Consider the following 23,687-nt stretch of genomic DNA (forward strand, 5'->3'; position numbering starts at 1 on the left):
GGAACTCAAATAAAAAGACAGAGATAAACAGTTAAGGTTTTGCCTGAATGACTTAATTACCCACACTTTCCATGTCTGTCTGCGTGTGGAGACCTGAACTCTGACAAATTGTAACTCACACTTTCCTTGCTTGCTCTCTCCTCTAGTCTGCCAGTTGGCAGCAGTTATAGTAGTTTCCCCAGTTGCCTTCATTAAAAAAAAAAAGGCTCCAAAATTAGTGGAATAATAATGGGCAGTAAAATGGAAAATATGAGGTGAAATATTTGCAGTTAAACTGTTAAAGCCGCTCTAAAGGGGCGCCTGGGTAGTTCAGTGGGTTAAGCATCTGCCTCCGGCTCAGGTCATGATCTCAAGGTCCTGGGATCAAGCCCTGAGTCTGGCTCCCTGCTCAACAGGGAATCTGCTTCTCCCTCTCTCTCTTTCTCTGCCCCTCCCCTCCACTCATGTTCTCTCTCTCTTTTTCAAATAAATAAAATCTTAAAAATAAAATAAAGCTGCTCTTCAGGTGCCATGTGCAAGAGGCATCCAACAAATGTTGGTGCTCTTCTCCCTTGATGGGTTGATGCGGGACCCAGGCACAATTCCAACCAGTCCCATATCCAGTCTCCCACCCCAGCGACAAAGGGTCTGGATCAATGTTTTAGGGACACTGTGTCAGATGCTGGTTCATCATTTTTAAATTTTCTTTTATTTCTTCCTATGAATGTTCCTTCACTCCTTCATATTTATTGGGCAGGAAAAACAACAGTTACCATTTTATCTTCTACCACTGAATACCTGCCCATGGTGGGGTTGTAAGGGGATCAGAGAGAGGAATGGGACTGAGGATAATTCAGAGGGATCGAGGGAAAGAAGGAGCCTCTCCACTTATCAAAGATTTGGAATGTTCTTCATACACTTTGCACTTTCCTTTCACTGGTAAACTGGCTCAGAAAACATTTGAATGTTAGTGGGGACCCCAGGGCACAGTTTTTCTCTTGACCTCACTAGGGAATGTGACCTGTGTAAGAAATTCTATCGCACCTGCCTAATGTGGGCCAAGTAGATAATTATATCTATGGGTGCCTCCAGACTCTAACATGGAGGCTGTAGATAGAGAGGCTTCATCTCACCAGGCAGCAGTTCACCCAAGAGTGACCTGGGCTATATCAATGCACAGAGACGTGCTCTAGTTATTCATGTTGCATTAAATGCATCAACACAGAAACTGCCAAACCAGGCAAGAAGTTCTTTCATCTTCTCTAAAGTCACAAACTAAGTTTTACTTATTTGTTTCCCCCAAACCTTCTCCAGATTCCTTTCCCACTTACCCCAATTAAAAATAGTATCCTGGGGGGACACCTGGGTGGCTCAGTGGTTCAGTCTGCCTTTTGCTCAGTTTGTGATCCTGGGGTCCTGCTTCTCCCTCTGCCTATGTCTCTGCCTCTCTCTGTGTGTCTCTGATGAATAAATAAATAAAATACTTAAAAAATAAAAATTAAAATAGTATCCTAAGCTAACAATGTAATATTATCAACACAATTTTGTTTGTTGTTATTTATGACCTGCCTATGTATATGTGGTAATCCATACAGACATTACTAATGGGGCTTTAAGGATAGGAACTGTATGAATGGGGAAGAGCAGTGGGAGGGATAGTTTTTGCTTCAGCCTTTTAATGATATTGTTGTTTAAACCACATGAATTTATTAGGTATTCCAAAAATTTCCAAAACAGAGAGAATCCCAGATGCATCAATATTATTCTAACAGGAATCCAGAAGAAGAGCATGAATTGAATGGACAGAGACAATGAGTAGATAATAGTTGTCCTATTTGGTTTGAGTTGCTATAGAGAATACCAAAGACTGGGTGGCTAAAACAACAAACATTTTTTCATAGCTCTAGAGAAATCTGAGATCAGGGTGCCAGAATGGTTGGGTTTTGCATAAGGGCCCCTCTTCTCAGGTCACAGAAGGCTGCCTCTCTCTGTGTCCTTATATGGTGGAGAGAGGAAGCTCTGATCCCTTCATCTCATCACATCAGGAATTAGGGCTTTAACATTTACGTTGAGGTGAGGGGCTACCAACATTCAGTCCACAGCAATGGCTGAGAGTTTCCTAGAACTGAAGCAAGATACACATTTCCAGATGGAAAAAATATCTGATGAACAAGATAGATTTTGAGGAACAATTAAAAAATATACTTAATGCAAGGAAATATCAAGAACACCATGAAGGAAAAAAATGTGAAAACTACAAGGAGCAACAATTATCTTGACATAAATTTTCCTATTAGCCACTTTGGTGCCAGAAGACTGTAAGAATCGTACCTCTGGAGTGTTAAAGAGTGCTCTGAATCTAGAATTCCACACCCATCTTCTAAGTCCATTATGAGCGTGAGACATATAGATAAGCAATGAGGCATGATGATTCCAAAAGCTACTACGTGTTGAATTGCTTAATTATTGAAGAGCATAGAAAAATGAATCTAAATGTAAGAGAATGAAAGAAGTAAGAACTCTTAATTTTTAAGAATGTCTAATTTGTAGGAAGCAAACCACAATGCAAGCCTTAAGGACTCATTTTTTAAATAATTTCCAGGGATTCTATGTTTGACCAGCTGACTGGGAGACAGTTTTACTTCTGACAAAGATAATAAATATCAGCACTAGTACTAATTAAATACCGTACATGCTCAGCATTCTCCAAATTGCTTATGATATGTAAATTCATCTAACCATCATGGCAACCTTATGAGAAAAGCATTGGTTTTTCTAGTTTACACCAAAAGAAAATTGAATCATAAAGAAGCACCATTCCTGGCCCATGGTTAGATGACTCATAAGTGCTAGCACTGAGATTTAGGGACTGTCAAGGGCCTGGGGTTACTTGTTTAGCCACCATGTTCCAGTGGGTCATCCGTCCCTGCCTTGTGTCACGGGGAAGGTGCTGCCTGGGAGACACTCTCAGAGTCCAGCCGCACTCCCGCAGCCAGGCTCTGTAGCCAGCTCGGATACCCCAAACCAGATCTGTCTTCATTCTCATGACTTAAGCTATGATCTGCTCTGTCTCTGATCCACTCAAAAGCATTCTGTGCTATTTGAAGCAAACACCTCTAAAGGAAGACATTTGTGGTTCCCCTCTTACTCTTTTTTTTTAAATAAAGATTTTATTTATTTATTCATGAGAGACACAAAGAGAGGCAGAGACACAGGCAGAGGGAGAAGCAGACTCCCTTTGGAGAGCCCAATGAAGGACTTGATCCCAGGACCCCAGAATCATGACTTGAGCCAAAGGCAAATGCTCAACCCCTGGGCCACCCAGGCGTCCCTCCCACTTACTCGTATACCCAGCCCATCTCCTCTTCCCTGAACTCTCAGCTCAATCCTTGATCTTGATTCTATGTCTGAACCACTGGACCAAGTGTTTATTCCCACTATCCTTGAGGTTTAAACATGAATATCCCCAAAGGACTTTGACTCAAACTTTTCTGAGTTGCTTTTTTTTTTTTTTGCTGCTATAAGAAGGCAGCTCTAAACCATTTTACACACAACCCCATCTGACTCCTAATACTGGGCTCCCAGCAGGGGCAGTTATTCTCTTATAGCATTTATTCTGTTTTTCCTTGTTCTCCCACAAAATGAAGCATGATTCCTGATCCCTGGGAATCAAGGTATGACAGGTCTTAGGAACTAATGACGCAGTGGAATGACAAGAAACAAATGGTTGCATGGAAACATGTTTATTTTTATATATATTTGCAATTTTACATTAGTTATAGACACATCTATGTAATAATAATGCTAAAAATACACATATATTTCAATGCTTTCTTCTAAGTATTTATTATAAAAGGGCATGGAAGAGCAACTACTCATCCCTCATTATACAAACAAGTAAATGCATATTTTAGAAAAATAACTGATCACTCGCTTCTGTAACTATATCAGTTACATAAAACTGACAGTGAACAATAATTAAAACCATTATATAAAATAATAAATAATACAGTTAAAGTTAATGCTATAAAATAAACCCATAGTAAGGAAGACTTAACTGGGACATCCTTCTACTTACGAGAACAAATGATTAGTCAGCTTTGCAATGCTAAGGTGGATAGTTGTCTAGTTATTTCTGTACTTATCATTGTGTAGTAGAAGTTATTCAGAAAAGAGCAGAAATGTGTAGGAAAAAAGTCTCTAAATTTTTGGCACTCATTGCAATTCTGAGACTTACAGCTCATACTACAAAATCCTGTGCAGAAACAGAACTTTTCAATTTTGGGGTGAGACAAGCCTGCCAAAAAAGAGGATGCTCTTGGTGATTTTGTGCATGATAAGGAAGAGGAAAGGATGGTCTGCCACAAACTGTGGGCCTCCGTGGCCAGTTCTCCCTGACAGAGTGGCCCCAGTGCCAGCAGCTGCTTCCGTGCCCTCCTCGTTCACATCAACTGTGGCTTGATGGAACACTTGGGACAGAAACAGGTCATTTGTGTTGGACATTCCTGAGAAATTGGCCTGGCCTTGGCTGAAGGCTTCCTCCATGCCCATGTTCCTGAGAATGGATCTGAGTTCATAGTGCTCCTCTAATTTGAACTGGGGGAGGTACACCTCCACATTATCTTCGGCCATCGTGTCTTTGCTGGTCCACTTAATGAATTTGTCATAGGTTATTTCACTTTCCAGCTACAAATTAAAACATTAAAAAGAAAAGCCTATAAGTGCTCAGAAAAGAAGGCAAATAACTTAAAAATATCATGTTAAAAATCAATGACTTTAACTTTACCATATGGTGGGTGATATAAAAATTTTATACACCGGTAAAATTTTTGCATGAATGTAGCACGTATGACATATATTAACGGTCTAAATTAAACTTTGAGACATGAACATTTATTATCAACCAATTCACATGTTTCTGTGAGGTGCTGCACACCATTTTCTATGCCTGTAGACATGTTTGTCATGAAAGGTAAGTTTAGCTGCAGAGGTTTAAAACAATACAAGCTAGAATGGCTTACCAACTCCAAGCCAGTGGACACATCAGCAATTTCGTCTGGAAGCAACAAGAACATGCTGATGTTTCCAGCATATGGGAGTTCTAGAATCTGAGTCTTCAGGTCCCCTATGTATCCAATGTTCAGGTCTGCATGCAAGTACATCATCTGTACAGGAACGCGCTGAGTCTAAAATTATTAAAAAGTAAATTATGAAAGTCGATATTAAGATGTCAGGAGATCTATAATTAGACATAGAAGAGAAATAGGTTCTGCTTTAGTATTGAAGAAATATCTTCTTAAAAATCAACAAAATAAACTATTTATACCCTCACAGCTGTTCTGATCTTATAAGCTTTATCATGATTACATCTATTATTAAGATGGACAATAATAATAATTATAATAATACTAAAATATTTGTTCAGCACCTGTCATGGGCCAAGAACTCTGCGAAATCTCATTGAATCCTTACAATAGTCAAATTCCACTGATCAAAAAATGGAATCCACGGAAGATAAATATCAGTAGAACCTACATCTGCATCCAGAATTATGTAATTCTAAAGCCCATGGTCTCAACATTACTCATACAGCCTCTCAGAAAATTACTGAGTGGTACTCTGTAACTTGAGTCAACCAACTGTTCAAAGTGCATAATTTATGACTAACAAGTCATGTAGGAGCATGAGTGGTCTCTAATTTTTTTTCTTTGTCTTGGCCAAGGTGTTAAATATATGTTAGGAAAAGTCCATCTTGTCTCATACCGCGTTCACACGGAAAGGATAAAGTCCATTTAATTTCTTCTCAAATGGAGTCTTCCATTTTCCTTTGAAGTAGACAGCATTCACCAGGACCATCTTGGTGTCCCCATCTACAGAACCTTCAGGTAACAAGTCTGGGATTTTGCCTACAGCAAACATGACACATGTTTAGGTTTCATGACCAAGAACTGCGACGTTATTATGATTTGAATCTCTTGAGTCCCCATCAAACTCAGCATGTACATTTGTCAGATTCTGCAGAGGTAATGACCTCAAGCTCAAGTTTTTCTCCCAATGTATCTAAAGCTTAAGTAAAGCAGACTAAATTTCTTGGAAGGTTTGCAAAGTCCAAGAGAAAATGAAGAAGTAATGCATCTAAAATTTAGAATGCCTATCAAACTGGAAAATTTTCACCTCCTTTTTTGTTTTCTCAAAGTTTCTCAAAGTTTAGAGCTCCTTCTAGATCTGATCCAGACAATCTATGAGTCTGACCCACTGACTCATTCAAAAACTTTTTTTTTTTTTGAAGTCATGCTACACCTACAGCAGAAGTCAGGCAGATACAAGAGAGGAGAAAGGAAGAACTGCCCTGGAGGGAAGAGAATGTTGGAAGAGGTGTTCAAAATAAGCAGTGAAACAATGTGTCAGAAATTCTACAACAGAACTCAAAGTACTTTGGCAGTGCAGAGAAGGGAATACATGAGCATGCCAGGGAAGGAAGGGTCTCAGAAATTATCACATCCAAGTGGGATAGTTAACAACAACAACAACAACAACAACAAAATGGCTTAAGAAACAGCCCGGGTATAGTAAATACCTGCTCTATAATTTTTCAAAGGCTCAAATACATCATTTTACTTAATCCTCATAACTATTCTGTTGGGGTCTCAGTAGTGTCATTTTACACAAAAAGACCCCCTGCTGAGAAAGGTTAGCAACCTCGTCAAGCTCACAAACTGGTAAACTGGTCAGGCGTGTGTGCCCACCTCCACTGCTACCAATCCTACCGACAGATACAAGACTAATACAAAGGTCAATGTGATCTGACCAGCTTCCATAGATTCATCATTATATCCCCAGTCAACTGAAATTCTTGGTGACTTATAGATCAATGGAACAGAATAGAGAACCCAGAAATGGGCCCTCAACTCTATTCAACTAATATTCAACAAAGCAGGAAAGACTATCCATTGGAAAAAGGACAGTCTCTTCAATAAATGGTGCTGGGAAAATTGGACAGCCACACGCAGAAGAATGAAACTAGACCACTCTCTTACACCAACACAAAGATAAACTCAAAATGGATGAAAGATCTAAATATGAGACAAAAATCCATCCAAATCCAAGAGGAGAACACAGACAACACCCTTTCTGAACTTGGCCACAGGAACTTCTTGCAAGATACATCTACGAAGGCAAGGGAAACAAAAGCAAAAATGAACCATTGGGACATCATCAAGATAAAATGCATCTGCACAGCAAAAGAAACGGTCAACAAAACAAAAAGACAACCTACAGAATGGGAGAAGATATTTGCAAATGACCTATCAGATAAAAGGCTGGTATCCAAGATCTATAAAGAACTTATTAAACTCAACAGCAAAGAAATAAACAATCCAATCATGAAATGAATTGGCAAAAGACATGAACAGAAATTTCACAGAGGAAGACCTAGACATGGCCAACATGCATATGAGAAAATGTTCTGCATCACGTGCCATCAGGGAAATATAAATCAAAACCACAATGAGATACCACCTCACACCAGTGAGAATGGTGAAAATTAATAAGACAGGAGGGATCCCTGGGTGGCGCAGTGGTTTGGCGCCTGCCTTTGGCCCGGGGCGCGATCCTGGAGACCCGGGATCGAATCCCATATCAGGCTCCCGGTGCATGGAGCCTGCTTCTCCCTCTGCCTGTGTCTCTGCCTCTCTCTCTCTCTCTCTCTCTCTGACTATCATAAATAAATAAATTAAAAAAAAAACAAGACAGGAAACAACACATGTTGGAAAGGATGTGGAGGAAGGGGAACCTTCTTGCACCATTGGTGGGAATGTGAACTGGTACAGCCACTCTGGAAAACTGTGTGGAGGTTCCTCAAAGAGTTAAAAATAGACCTACCCTACGACCCAGCAATTGTTCTGCTGAGATTTACCCCAAAGGTACAGATGCAGTGAAATACCAAGACACCTACACTCCAATGTTCACAGCAGCAATGTCCACAATAGCCAAACTGTGGAAGGAGCCTCGGTGTCCATCGACATAAGATGTGGTAAATGTATATAATGGGATATTAGTCATTAGAAACAACGAATACCCACCATTTGCTTGGAAGTGGGTGGAACTGGAGGGTATTATGTTGAGTGAAGTAAGTCAATCGGAGAAGGACAATTATATGGTTTCACTCATATGAAGAATATAAGTATATTGAAAGGGATTAGAGGGGAAAGGAGAGAAAACAAGTGGGAAATCAGAGACGGAGACAGAACATGAGAGACTCCTAACTCTGGGAAACGAACAAGGGGTAGTGGAAGGGGAGGTGGGTGGGGGGATGGGGTGACTGGGTAACGGGCACTGAGGGGTGCAGTTGACAGGATGAGCACTGGGTGTTATACTATATGTTGGCAAATCGAACTCCAATAAAAAATATATAAAAAAAAAAGGAAAAAAGAAATTCTTGGTGACTAATGACAATTCCTATGGCTTCACTTAACTTTGTGACATGAATGACAGCACTAATGTGATCATCACAAATAAAATAGACAATTCCCTCAAATTATTATAAAATATGGTAAAGCAGTCAGCCCAGGGGACCACGAGGCATTCTGGCAATACAACTGTTTCCTTCACAGCCACTGAAGACAATGCGTAAAGAGAAAAAAAAAATGGTGCTGTTCTCAGAAAAGCAGAACCTCCACATCTCTTGAATGTTGCAGCTTTTACTTTCACTTCTGCTAACCTTCACTTTCCCTCATTCCTCTGTGTCTGTGGTTTGTCAGTATTTTAGGACAGTAATTGCAAAATCTGTTATAGAAAGGAAGAACAAAAGTAATCAACTATTTTCAGAGGAACAGAAATATTTTATAAATTCTACAGAACTCAGTTCATGTGTTTTTTCCCATTATGGGCGCCAAGAAACCAAGACACCAAACTATTGCTTGAAACAAAGTTTTAAACCATAGGAATTACATGAAAATTTACTTCCTGCCTAAATTGTCTAACAGATTCTTTAAACACCCAAATGAAGAATTCAGAATTAGACTAAGGATCGAACAAGAGGAACCCCCACTTTCACCACTAACTGGTAGTGGGATTGTGAATGAGCCAGTTAACCCCTCAGGGACTCGGGGTCCAACAAAAAAAAGGGGCAAATTTGGGTAAATTATCTCCAAGGACCTTTCTGTCCTATCAGCTCATAAATCTATGGAATACCCAAGCAATTCACCTTTGCAGTAATCTCTATATTTTTCTTCTTAGAAATCTGTCTACATGTTGCTAGTCAGCAGTTACTTATTTAAGTCCTATTATTCTACCTGGAGATTTGGAAGAATGAAGGATTTTCATGATCAGTCAAAGGCTGTGCTAATTTTTGTGGAGACACAGGAGAAGGGTGACATATTGCCCTTACCCTCAAATTATTATAGTCTATATGGGATGGCAAGGCAAGCAAAATAAAATCAGTTCAGTCACAGTTGAAGGCTGTACAAAGCAAATGTTTAACAGGAGTCATGAAGCTAACAAAGCTCCAGAAGAGTGGAGAAGAGGCGAGTGGCTGGGAGATACCGCTAAGAAAGGCTAGGACTCTGGTGAACCCCTTAAACTCTGAAGTTAGGGAATGCAGAAAAACTAAGCCTGGAAGTAGCAGCTGACATGCCATGGAGAGCTCGGGAGCCAGCAGTCATCAAGCACAGTCGGTTGGATTATTAAGAATTCAAAAGTCAGGGTGAAGAGTAAGATCCTCTGCAGAGGCCAGCTGGAGGGCAGTGAAGTTGTTCCCATGTGGGGACGTTGGGGACATAGTGACAGCATGACAAGTGCGTGACTTCACCTCTGTAGTCTCATCCCCTCCCTTGTGCTTTACATTCAAGTCCAGCCAGTCTCTACTCCTTGCCCCAGAGGGCCAAGCTCCCTCACCTCTGCATCCTGGAACAACTGAGCCCTCTGTCTGGAACTCTCTCCCTGAGCCTCACCAGCTGCAGCCCATTCTCGTAATCACAACATAAACACTTCTCATTTCCAGAAGACCCTTCCTGTCATTACATTGGAGGCAAGGGCCTTTCTCGTGTGCCCCCATAAAAGCACGTATGACCACCTTGCAGCCATGGCCGATTGAACTGAACACCTCCCCTAGGCCGCGAGTTCTAGGGTGGCGGGGTTCTGTCTCCTTTCCATTTTTATCCTCCTTTGCGTGTACGGTGCCTGGCTCTTGTAAGTGCTGGATAAACCATTGTTGACTGAAGGATTGAATTCAGTAACAATGAATGGATGACTTAATTAAGTTTGAGTCCTGGTAAAAACCACATGGTGAGACAGGAGCCCATGAAAGAAGTAGGGACATGAGCTGCATCAGCAGGGACCTAAAGACCTCACAGCAGACTGGCTGTGAATGGTGAATACCAGTTAAAATACTTTTCGGATCCTGCCTCTTCCATTGCCAGTGGTCTCGCACCACTTACTCAAGAGGAGAGGGTGGGGGAGGAACACATCTTCTTTCTTTGTTTTTGTCCACACCGTACATACAGCACAATTATTTCAACACTGGTATTTCCTGCCTTGGAAATCCTCTCTGCCTGCCCTCATCTTCCATTCTTAGGTAATATCCAAAATCAGATTAGTAAGTACGGAACAGATGTCTTCCTGCAGGAGGCCTCAACTATCCTTTCTCACTTAGAACACCCCTCAGCTGAACAAGAACAACGCTGCACTAGCCGAAGTAACTACGGTTGGGTGAATTTTAAGGGAGTTAGGGCTAAGTGCAGGGAATGATTTCTTTAAAAAATTAGATGGGAGGTTTCTAACTGAAAAGAAGAACAGGAAATATTGCTTTGGTTGTACCTTTGGTTTGAGTCTTGACCCAGGAATTAATCTTTTTTCTGGTTTCTTCAGCACATTCTAGGAAATCCACTGCCTGGGGTTCTGCGGAGTAGTATTTCTTGGAGAGTCGCATATATTCCTTTAAAGCAAGAAATAGGCCAAAGGTGACACAGAATATAAGCTGAACAAGACTTGGTGTCATTGTAAATCATGGGCTTCCTGCCCAAGACTTGGGGGGAGGGAGGGGGGGGGCCCGAGATAGGGGAAGGGGGGCTGGGAGGCTGAAAGAGGAAACGGTGTGGATTATGCGTGCTCCGGGGACCCCCTTGCCCACACTCATCTGCACTCCTGCACTGTGCACTACGGCCACTGGTAAGAGGGGAAGGCAGGGCTCGCGGGAAGGCTCTGGAAACCAGCGCTCCCCGAGCTCCAGCGCTCGCTGTGCACGCGGGGCTTCCGCAGCCGCTGAGGGAGCGCCCACCACGGAGCATGCGCAGCGGCTGCCGTGACCCGGGGCGCGGGATGGCCGCTCTCTCAGCCTGGAGGGTCGCTGCACGTCGTCGGGTGGGGGCCCAGCCATTGCAGCCACAGGTTTCACTCACTTCCTTGAACCTCGCAGTCTTCTCTCCGAACAGCTTGTTGACGCTCTCCAGTAAGTACTCCCCTGAGGCTGCGCTGACTGCGGCGCTGAGGGAGCTGAAGGCGGAGTGGAGTGCGGCTCCCGCTTGGGCCTTAAACACAGACGAGGCGCTCTTTAGAGAGCACAGGACGCCCAGCAGGATTATTTGTTAAGCAGACTTTTTTTTTTTAAATGCCACAGTAAAATGCTGTATTAATGTATACTTTGAATGTTCTTTTTTTTTCTAAAGATTTTATTCATTTATTCATGAGAGACACACAGAGAGAGGCACAGGCAGAGGGAGAAGCAGGCTCCACACAAGGAGCCCGACGTGGGACTCGATCCCGTGACCCCAGGATCACCCCCTGGGCCAAAGGCCGACGCTCAACCACTGAGCCACCCACGTGCCCCTACTTATTTTCTGACACTTTAGAGGAATCTCTGAGGAAATACTTTCCGTGTAGTGCATGAAAACTCCTAAGGTAAGGTTTTCCTTGTTTCCGACTTAGCTGCACCTACAGATTGTGTTTAACCAGCAAGTGACCAACATCCTAGAAGAAAGTGAGGCTTCTTTGAGGAGTTCCTAAACCTCAGGGTCTCTAAGGAATTTTATTCTATTAAAACGTTACCTTAGAAATGTTTTAGAAAAAGTTAATAAATATAAAAAAAGGAAAAGTTAAAGAAATTAAAAAAAGGAAAAGTTAATATAACACCTGAAAGTATCCACTTTACAACTAAAGGGTGGTCTGTGCAGTGGGAAATCTGGGTTCTAGGAAGCCACAAGAATGCAGGTGGCTTCCAATCCGCTCAACCCCCCCCCCTTTGTAAGTGTGATGACAGATACGGGGTACAGTCATGCCCAGGAGGCAGAGGTCGGGGCCCTGCAGATGGGCTGCCGGGTGTCAAAGGAGGCCTGACTGAGCCTCCATACTGAAGAGGCCTTCTCCACCTCCTCTGGCCCATGATTCCCTGGGCAACAGGCCAATGGAGCAGCCTTCCAAGAAGGAAGCTATGCGGGATCCCCCCCCTCCAGCCCATGAACATATTATGGAAGTTGCTAATCAATAGGAGTATATCTATACCCAATTTCTGTAAGTTATCTAGATAGCTGGTGCTGAAGGAAGTAGAGTACCAAGAAGAGATATTGGTACCTGAGATAGGTGAGAAATAGATACATACATATATATATATATATATATATATATATATACATACAGGGACAGGTGATAAATAGGTAAATAGAGGGGCTGGAGAGGGATATCTGAGGGTCATGGTCTCTCATGACGTCATCCCATTCCTCAGTTGTTTGTCACTCTTTACCTTCTGCCACCTGGAAATCTGCATCCGGGCATGTGCATTCTCGTTGCCACAATGGTTTCAGAATGAATTGCACATCCCCAACCAGAGGCGGAGCGGTGTGATCGAATTTAGAAACAGTTCTGGCCTAAAAGCCATGAAGCCTAGGTTCTACTCCCCCACTGCCCATACTTATCAGTGTGCTCAGAGGATATTTGTTTAAGGGCTCTGAGTTTTTGTTTTCTTTCTATGAATGGAGGAAGTTGTACTAGGTTCTTTCCCTGTCTACCATGGTGACCTTAAGATGAGAAGATTCTAGAAATAAAATGCAAAATAAATTATGAACCAATGAGTTAGATACCTGCGAAATAGCCTCAGGATAAGGGCTCTTCTGGATCTGCTGCATGAGTTCACAACCTGTAAGGTTTTCTGGGGTCACGGGGGTCTCAGGGGCTCCAACTTTGTCAAACTGAAACACCTATAATTGGAATTAGACAGAACACAGTTAATTGTATCCTTTCCTGCCAGATTATTCACCTTTAAACCAGCAGCTCTCAGGTATCTCTTATTGGTCCTGTCTACTTCCCTGCCTTTGTGTCTCGGGAACAAGCAGATACTCTTTATACATAATATATAAGTGTCAGCAACTGGAATTTTCCTCACAGGAAACAGCTTGGGTTATTTTATACTAATCCATAGACTGGCCATCTAGACAACACTTTGTTATTATGAGGTGATTTACAATCTCTTCACTAAATTATCTAAATTATCATCCAACCCATAAATGGCCTTGATAAAAAATGCCAGTATTGTGAAGAAAGTAATAAGATTAGTTCATGACCTTGTATTTCTCTGTCTTTTCAATGGCCTTATATATTATACACTTTTCATCTGTCAAAAGTCAGTTTAAGCATAAAAACAGTTAATCAATATGAACAGGGATCACATAAAATATTTGCACATACCGTATTACACATGGAAACCAACATCTATGTGGGGGACAGGCAACGGGTCAGATGACATATATACAATCTTTATATTGTGAGTGGCAGATCCAGAAAACACAGGGAAGCTGTGCAGGTGAAGGCTGGCCCCTAGGAAGCTGCCTCAGGCTCCTTCCCAAAAGTACAGCTTCCCAGCCTGGCCTCTCCAGTCTCAGCACCCCCACGCTGGCCCTCCACCCAACTTCCAACATCCTCTGGGTCTTGCTGGTCCTGCGGGATACCCCTTGGGGGGCCCAGGGTGAGGAGGAACTTATCTGGTAACTAGACTGATGGTGGGGACTCTGCTAACAAAGGAAAAGTAGGCTTGCCCAGCCAGGCAGTGAGTTTCTGGGTTGGCAGGAAAGGTGTCAGGCGTTGTGAGATCTTTCTCAGCTCATCAAATTATATATCAAGTGGCCCTACTCTGCCCCCACATAAGGGAAGAATATTTCCTGAAACAGCTTTTCTGCTTTGCATCCCTTCAAAGGAAGTTGATGCTTAAATCAGGAGTCTCCTGGCTAGCACCAAAGCCTTCCTGAATCATTGCAAAGCCTTCCTGAATTATTGCAAAGCCTTCCTGGATCATTGCAAAAGCCCCCACAGAAATGGGGGATGGGCGGGGGCCCTGGGTCATGTGGAGGTCACAAGATAGAGGCAGGCACAGTGCCCAGACAGGCAACTGAGCCCGGGCAGGTCTGGGGCCTCATCCAGAACATAAGAGCTGGGAGGACCGCTCCTTGTGCACACCAATCTCTTACAGACTTATGTGCTCTAGGAGTTCATCTCTTTTATGTATTCATTGTCTCCACTTCCACACTATCACCTTGCCCAGCAACACTGAGTCCCAGCTATGTGGCCTCTCCCTGGTCTGTAAGATGAATGTGGTGATCATAGCCTCTGTTTCACAGGATCATGCATCATATGGGCAAATTCACAAAACGCTCCTCAAAAGGTGCCTGGCGAAGGCGCTGAGGAGCACAAGCTGCTAGAACAGGTACAGCTACCAGGCGCTCTACAGGTTATCTCTAATCTGCACAACCATCATGCAGGCTGGGCATTTGCATTCTCACTTTGTAGATGGGAAAGCTGAGCCTCAGACCACGCCTTCCCTCACACACCTAGTAGGAATGCCACAGCCACCACTCAACACTGCCTGGGCTGTCCCCAAAGTCCATACTTCTTCCTCCAAGCCAACGAGCCTCTCTTTTCCTTTCAATAGGGAGTTAACCCAATTTTCCTTTGAATTGTAAAATCAGCACAGGCAGCAGAGTTATAGGAAAACAATATGACATCTTTGCATAGACCCACGTGCTTCAAGCTCTTTCCAGATACGGAAAAGCTGGCTGGACCCGGAGTGACCAATATGTTCCTTTGCCTCTGGTATCAACATTTATTTGTTTTTTATTTTAACACCCTACCCTACCTCATTTGTCATCCCCCCCTCAAATAACATTGCTTCTGATTCCTTTACATTTAAAAAATCAAGATCCTGATGTTTTCTAAAGCTCACCATGCAGTTCACGTTTTCTTTTCTCCAAGGGGAAGAGAACAAAGGGGAAGGAGTGTTGCCACATGGTGCTGGTATTAGAGTTGAGCAACTGTTTCGTTGTAAGCCTTGATGTTTAAACTTCCACACACACAGGGAGTGAGGGCTTTTACCTCCCTTCCTCCTGCAGTGAGATTGGCCAACACCCCCCCCCCCCCCCAGTGAACCACCTCATAAGAGGCAGGTTGTAAATGGGTCACTGTGCACCAGCGAGGGACGTATGCATCAGGCAGGATTCTCATGGGAAACCTAAAAGTGGCCGGAGGCATTTTGGTGTAACTGAACATACAGTGTGTACCCGTGAGAAAGCAGAGCCTGTACTGCGAGCATACAACGTCAGTGTTTGTCGCTACATGAATCCAAAAAAATCATTAGATGATGACCTTATCTGGCTCCCTGACCTGGGACATAACAGGAACGTGTGCATTTTAAATGTGCTGAATGCATCTCATGGGAACACTGAAGTATGTGGTGGAAGCAGGTCAATGGATTTCTAAGGCCCTGGGTCCAGTCCCCTGATTGAGTCCCTTCACAGAGTCCTTCCACCAATACCTCACAATGCTGCCCCACATCCTGTCCACCCTGATTTTGAAAACTGGCCATCATGCCAGCCCCTCATTTTGTTGATGTGACCTCACAGAGTTGATAGTATGGCTGGGGCCCTCTGAAGTCACGCTCCTCTCCTTGCATCTTCAATAGTGTGGTGACCACAGCTCTTCACGAAAAGCTCTTAAAACCAAAGGAGAAATTCTTTACATGTGTGGGGAGCAAACACAGCCCAGTGGGAGAGGCACAGAAGGAGCCTGAATGGACTAGGCATCAGGAAACCGTAGGAGACCCTGGCAGGTGCACCATTCACGCTGCTAGGCTTCCATCTATAAGATGATGCTTGTCTTAAAACCAAATGAGATAAAGCATGCAAAATACTTTGAAAAGTATAAATATAATCTTATAAAATGTAAGACATGGTCCCTATTTCCAGCCTTCTGAGATAAGAAACTGCAGTATGCTTTCTGCTATCCACAGTTGAGAGTTTTTGTGGTTTAGCTATTTTGCAGATTTGAACCTAGAGAACTTGTGTTGTAATAGCATGTGACAACCATTGACCTTGATAACATCAAGCTGTCTGAAGCGTGAAATTACAATTCTACACTTCCATTCAGGTGGGACCCAGTCCTAATTTGGAGCTTTAATAGACACTCACCTTGGCCATCTGGTCTGCAGTTTTTCCCCTGGCACCCAGGTAGACCATGGCTATGGTGGATGAGATGCTCCATGGAGAGAAGAAGAGATTCGGGGTGGCACTAGTATTTGCCAGATGCTTAAAAATATTGAGGGCGAAGATGGTGTTTGCCACATAAAGGTCTTCCATTGTTTCAATCTGGAAAGAAAGCGAGGAAGAAAAAAGCTCTAAAAGATGACAACATTTTGGGTGATGTCAGCCAAGTAGTACAGGTGTACCCTGCACAGGACAGGGCTTCCCTCTCTGTTCTTCCTTCATGGGACAACATGAAGTAGAGCCTGGATGGCATCATGGTCCTATGACCTGTGCAGCCTTATAGGGCTCCACACTTGGTGCGATGCTCTGCTGTCACCAACTTAAAATTCTTGATAATTTTGAACAAGGGGCTCTGCATTTTCCTTTTGCACTGGATCCTGTGAACTATGTAGTTGATCCTGAGATGCAACAAACAGTTAAATGATGAGTAGGGACGTTCCATATAATAACCATAATAACAGCAATGACAATAAATAGCATTCATTAGATTCTTACTATACAACAGATGCTGTTCTAAACATTTTACCAACCATTTAATTCTTGCCAAAACCCTATGTGAAAGGCATTGCTATTCATGTTCTACGAAGGAAGAAACTACAGCACAGAGGATCAGAAAAGTGACCAGTGTCACCCAACTATAAGGGGCAGGAGGCATGGAAGCCAGGTGGGTGGCTCCAGGGACATGATTTCAACCTCTGCTGCATCTGCAAATATCGGGGACCCACATGGGCAAATACACACCTATTCAAACATATGCCACATGCACACATATTCTTGTTGGTCCCTGGTGAGATTGTCAATTCTTTCAGATTCCCTGTTTCTAAGAGTGTCTCAGATTCATCATCTGACGGTTGGTTTTTTACCCAGCTCCTAACTCCTGTACCAACCTCCCCCACACACACACACACACCTATATCCATCAATGGCCTGCAGTGAAACAGCTTCCTACATTATGAGGGGCCATGCTGGAAACGCCACCTGCTTCTCCTGCCACCACCCAGTAGGGCAGTCCATTGCAGCACTGCGGGGATCATACGTACACACACCCTGTCACCACCTGAAGATAAAGGACAGACACACCTTCCATGACCCAAGTGTCTGTGTGAAGCGGAATGCGGGGACACACCCAAGGTATGCGCGGGTATCTGTTGGTACTGGCCAGTGATCATTCTCTGGCTGTGTGTTATGCTTTCAATGTGGCTTAAAACACACCCTATAATTACCAAAATATATAAATATACCAAATGACGCTGACACTCAGCATCCCACAGGAAACTTTGTGACAGTGGCTTCCCAGAGCTGAGGAGAGGCTGAGGGAGGTTCCAAGGTGAAGGACGTCCTGCATCTGTAGGGCATGGCTCACTCAGCAGGCTTCCTGACAAGCGCCAGCTCCCACGTCCCTCCCTAATCCAGGCTGTCTTAGGTGAACACTTGGCTCATGACCACTTTTTAAGAAAATCGTTGCAATTTGAATCAAAATGGCTCATGTGAAATACCACCCAATTGTATTTTAGCAAGACAAAATTGTGAATTAAGCAAAATTTGTCCCTGAAGCTACCTCTTCTCATTCACAGGATCTATAAAGGTAGCTACTGTTATCTTCATTTTATAGGTAACCTCCTGATGCTCAGAGAGATTAAATAACTTGCATAAGGTCACAGAGCTTCTATGAATGATACAGGGATTGAATCCTAGGTCTGCTGCAGGAACCCACTCGACCCACTGCCTTACACTGCCTCTCCTGCTGGAGGTGAACTTCACTATTATGTGTAAGAGTTTAGGAAGCTTACTAGCTTGAGAAATGCTAGAAAGAGGAAACAAAAATAGGAAGGTAGTAAGTCCACAATGCTCCTAGAAGGCTTATTAAGTAGAGGAAAAAAGAAAAACCACTATTGTATTTTCTTGTTTCATCACAGAGATTAGGTTAACTTGGGTGACTCAGACATTTGTTTTCTCGTCCTTCTACTGATTTAAAATTGTCTTTATATTAATTAGTCTTACTGGGCAGATCGTTTTTGTAAGTTATCTCAGTAACATTTTGGAAACAAACTGAGAATTAATTTCATAAATAAAATACATCTCTATCCTCTTGTGAAAAAAAAAAAACTAAATAAAGATTCAGCGCCAGACAAGTAACTGTAGCCTTCTCCTAGACTGAATTCTTTATAGTATCTTGCGTAGTAGTAGGTCACTGACACTAACAAAATTTAAGTGTTAAACTATTAGAGAGGCTTTTGATAGCTTTCTGGTGACTTTATAAATGAAACAAGTAAAGAAGGACAGAATTAAATTGTCCCAGGTGCATTTACTTCTTTTAAAAATAGTCTAGTTTTTATACTTTTAAGTAAGGTGCAATTAACTACATCTAACATTAAAAAATAGGATCTCGTGTCTATATTGCAGTTACCAAATTCCTTCAGCAGCATTGTTTTCATTTAATTTGTGTCATTACTTGCTCAGGAAAACCTAGTAATTTCTTGTTACCAAAACCTGAAGATGCAGACTGCACAGCTAGTTAGCTTCAAAGCCTAGACCGAATCTCAGCCTTCTGATTCTGAGTCTGGCGCTTTTCACATGAAGTTTGAGAAGTTTGTGGTCTTAGTAATCTATGAAGGCCCACATATAGCATGTTTCCTCTCAGACAAGTCCCTGCCTTACCTTTGGGTAGGAATCTGCCTGACACAATGTAAAATCAAAGTCACAGAATGGTGTCAAATAGCATAATTGCCCGAAACAGGTAACACCTGTTGTGAGTTTCTTACTCAAAATTTACAACTTCATTAACTTCCAGATATCATGCTGCTAATTAAGGTTTAATATTATCACGAGGAAGAATAAATGGAGAGCATATGTGGGGCTGGGCTTCTCATTGGCACTGGATGTTAGTTTGGAGTTTGCTGTGGCATTTAAAACAATTTGTTTTGCGACTGCATAGTGCAAATATTTAGAAAGTGACCACAAAAATCAAAGAAAACAAAGAGGAAATAGTACCTTCAAGGAAACATCCCATCCAAACTTAGTATTCTCTCCCCAATTAAAAGCAGTTCCTGTTATTTGATGACTTTCATAATGAATGAATGTCTGGGGGCATTAAATTATTTATCAAACTATTACTTCAGTCAGTCCAACAACCAGTTTGGCAAATTTTTCTCTTCCATTAAATTGACCAATTATTGACTAAATTCAATAAATATAATGGGGTGTTCAACAGACCCAACCCAGATTGCTGCTGAATTTCTGCAATTTCTGATAGTTTTAGGTAATGACGGTCATCCTTATTTTTATTATATTTATATGATACTTATATATTATTTTCATTGCTTAAATTACTACATTTTAATGACGTGAATTATATCAATTAATAATCGATATAGCCATTTCCATCCAGTTCAGTGTCAAAATCCTAGTTAATAAAGAATATACATTTTCTAACCCGTTCGATAAAATCGACATCACCACTGATAGTGCACTTTGGTTAATGTTACACAGGCATCAGCTGGCTTCTGAGACTCAAGATTAAGCCTTACTATAAATTAGGTCAACTCTTGAACTAAAATAGTTTCACTTAAAAATAATCTAAACAAGAAAACACCATGACATTTCTACTCATTTTCTAAAGACATCCCACACTTTAACTTTCATTATTAATAATACCAGTACAAAGGAAGAGGGGGAAAAATGAAAGCCTGTTTCACATGGCCACGGAAATCACTGAAATACCTGGTTATTCCCAGAGGCGCTGCTGACAAGAAACCGTCCTCAGAGAGCTGTCGGAGTGCACACATGAAGAGGACTGGTTTTATAAAGCTCTGCCCCTCCCACACAACTTTTTTTTTTCTCTTTCTAATCTGTATCCTTTGAGTGATTCAACATTTTACTCAGAAAGACATCACTATTATAAAAATGCTTGTTTGCTAAGGCATCATTTAAGAAATTTGTCCAGAGGATGACATCATCCAGAAACCTAAGAATTTGGCAATACCTACACATGCCTGTTAAAATTAGCTAAAGTCTGTCAGCCCGTTTCAAGTGTCCCCCTCTATACCGGTGCCCAAGGACAGTGCCGAACTCGACAATAAGCCTTCTGTCATTGTGCAGAGATGGCCGGTGGGCTCTTGGCAATATTTAAAGACAACAGAATCCATTCTCTCTGAGTCTAGACACCCCTGAAGCGACTCTTTGGGCATGGAAAGGAAAAGAGAACCACTATTTTTCTTTCTTGGAGATTCTCTATTTTAAATTGTCTTAGATATCTCAAACTATAATTTCCTAAATAATTCTGGGTTCCACCCTAATCTCCCGTCACCAACCACACCCAAAGAACTTTCTGTTTGCCCCTGTTTCCAACACAGATCTTATCTTTTATTATACAGAGAAAATCTGTGTACTTGATACTGACTTTTAATTTATCATGTTGAAAACTTGATTGAAAAAAATCACTACGTAGGGGTGCCTGGGTGGTTCAGTCAGTTAAGCACCAGACTCTTGATTTCAGCTCAGGATGTGATCTCAGGGTCGTGAGATTGAGCCCTGTGTCCTTGGGCTCCTCTTGAGCATGGAGTCTGATTAAGATTCTCTCCCTCTCTCTCCCTCTACTCTTCCCCACCATTGCCACACATGGCCACTCTCTCTCTATAAACAAACAAACAAACAAATAAGCAAGCAAGCAAAGTTAAAAAAAAAATCACTAAGTGTTTTGATACAGCCAAGGGAATTTGAGGACAAAAACAGATTTAAAAAATAGGTATGATAAAAGACAATTTAAGTCTAAAAAAGGTTATATTGTTAGAACTAATCAAAAAGTGCAACACATTATAAAGGTGGCTTCTCTTCTATTTGCTTTACTTCTATGTACAGAAAATCCTCAAAGGGAAGGGAAGGTTAGAAGTAAAAGCATTGTATTTCTTCTCAGTTGCCCTGGGGAGCTCCGTGTCTGTGCTGGGAGAGCTGGGTCGACAACCTGAGTGTCAGTGATGCCAAGTCTGTGGGTTTAAGCCCGGCATGAGCTTCTTCATTTGCCTGTGGTTTAAAGAACCAGATATTCCCTGATCTCATCTCACTCATGTGGTTTCCTGTCCAAAGGAGTGGGGGTTACTTAGCCCAAACCCCTCGTTATTATCAGAGGGACAATGGGCTAGGCGTATTCTTCAGAGTCTGTATCTGGCAGCCAAAACCCAAATTATTTGATTTTTTTAATTGCTGGAAGATCTCAGCTCACACAAAGAAAAAGCTGGAATCCCACCCTCAGTAATGATCTTTCAAATCCTAAATTCCTCCGTAACACCAAAGGAAACTCATAGGCAGCCATTGACCCTTTTGCTAATTTTTACATCCCCAGGTACTCGGCCAGGTCTCTGCCTCGGCAAGTGATCAGCAGGTGCCACTTCTGGTCTAACGATCTCTCCCCTTCCAGACTCCGTCCCCTGGAGGGCCCTTCTGGCAATGTCTACAGGACCAATCTGTTCAACTGTTCTTGAGCCAGTGCAACAGTCTGCTGAGCTAATAGAAGATGAAGCTAGAACCCTAGTCACCCTTTGCTTTGCTCACTTTTCAGACTCCACTGTTTCTACCTGATTGCTTTCACTCAAGTTATTCTTCTCAACAGGAAAGCCATCCTTCTTTCTCCCCACTGACCCAAATCTGTGAGGTTCTACTCATACTCTACAGCTTCTATGACATCTGGTCTGACTTACACAATCCTCGGTGAACTCCTGCTACACAGAACTGCACCTCTTAGAGCTACAATATAAAAATGTATTATTAATTAATTAATCAGATGTCTTCTAGACATTTCATTGGAGTGGGCTTCTATTCCTACATAGATTCTACACTTGATGCCCCTTCAGCAGCAAGAACAGTGCTGAGTCTCAAGTTGGTACTTACAAAATATCCCTTGACTGAGTGAAATGCTAAAATTTTCTAGAAAGGCTCTTTAGTATGGTGAGCAAAGATTTAGATTCTGAGGGACTCAGAAAGGTATGACTTGAATTTTCTGTCAATTACGAGTGTATAATCTTGCACAAATGTCTTTCTCAATCTCTCTGAGCTTGTTTCTTAATGGATGCTGGTACTGTTCATTGCCTCTGCAAAAGCAATCCATTTTTTGTTTTTCTTTTTCCTGATTTTTCTTAGGTATCAGAGATTCCTTGTCTTGGGAAAAGAGGGCCTGGTTGTTGGTCTTGGAGGGTAGCTATATAACCCAATCTTGGTCAACAAGGTTTGGAATAAGTCTGTTGGGGTGTGTCTGGGGGAAATTTTTCCTTCCTGATAAGAGAGAGACATACAAAGAGAACCTCCCCTATCCTACACCATCCTCTTCTACCAGACTTTGAGCATGGCTGTGTGAAGATGTGATGCCAGGAAATGTTGCCACCATATGTCAACCAGAGAAGAAGGCCAAGAGGTTTGCAGAGATGCCAAACCAGAGCCCTGACTTCAGAGCACTCCCAAGTCAATGCTGGAAACTACCTACCTCTAGTTTTTGTTCTTATTGTTACCTGAGATGCTAAATAGTAAGTCTATATTATTCCTAAATGACACAGACTTTTGTGAAGAATAGATCAGACAATGTCTGTCAAGTGCTTAGCATACTGTCTTTCATACTGTGAGTGTTTGACAGAGTGGGTTAGTGGGTAAAATAGAGTACTTGTGGGTGGCCAAATTTGGAAGTTGTCTTCCCTCCTAGATTAGAGAAATTTGGGGGGCTCGGTATAAAAAAGAGAAGATGGTCACACATCAAACTATCAGATGAAGCGTAAAAGGCAATATATGATTAGAAGCCAAAATGAGTGGCACCAATGGTAGGTGGTGTCGCAGGAAAGAGAGGAAGGGTTGATACATGTGTGTTAGGGGCCTCAGAGAAAGAATATAGATAAATGAAAAAATTAAAGATTTGAAAGGGTAAAGCACTAAAATTACAGAAGTGGGAAGTGATGGCCATTCACTGGCTTCCTGAGATATGCCCGGTGTGGTCAGTGTTGTAGGGGAAGGAGAGAGGGGGAAAGGTGACAGCATCTCACAGGGGGGACTTGACACCAGAATGGACTGAGATCTAATCTAAAGATATATTACATAAACTCCTGAGAGGGGAAGTTGCTTGTGAAAACTGTGAAAGGGAAAAAAAATCCAAGAAATGTAGAAGAAGAACTCAGATGGTGAGACCCCTACCAAGAAACCACTGCAAGAGCCCAA

At 42.3% G+C, this 23,687-nt stretch overlaps 1 protein-coding gene across 1 annotated transcript; it reads right to left on the bottom strand.

The window, feature by feature from the left end:
• Positions 1-3,706: 3,706 nt before the first annotated feature.
• On the bottom strand, positions 3,707-20,266 carry LOC129514652 (plasminogen activator inhibitor 2-like). Its single transcript, XM_055333415.1, has 8 exons — positions 20,217-20,266; positions 16,422-16,598; positions 13,050-13,166; positions 11,376-11,504; positions 10,795-10,912; positions 5,743-5,885; positions 5,001-5,165; positions 3,707-4,665 (listed from the first exon to the last, which is right to left on the bottom strand). The coding sequence occupies exons 2-8, from the start codon at positions 16,587-16,589 to the stop codon at positions 4,255-4,257; spliced, it is 1,251 nt and encodes a 416-aa protein (XP_055189390.1). The 5' UTR covers positions 16,590-16,598; positions 20,217-20,266; the 3' UTR covers positions 3,707-4,254.
• Positions 20,267-23,687: the final 3,421 nt, after the last annotated feature.

This window comes from Nyctereutes procyonoides, unplaced genomic scaffold, assembly GCF_905146905.1.
Source record: "Nyctereutes procyonoides isolate TBG_1078 unplaced genomic scaffold, NYPRO_anot_genome, whole genome shotgun sequence".
NCBI classification, from domain to species: Eukaryota; Metazoa; Chordata; class Mammalia; order Carnivora; family Canidae; genus Nyctereutes; species Nyctereutes procyonoides.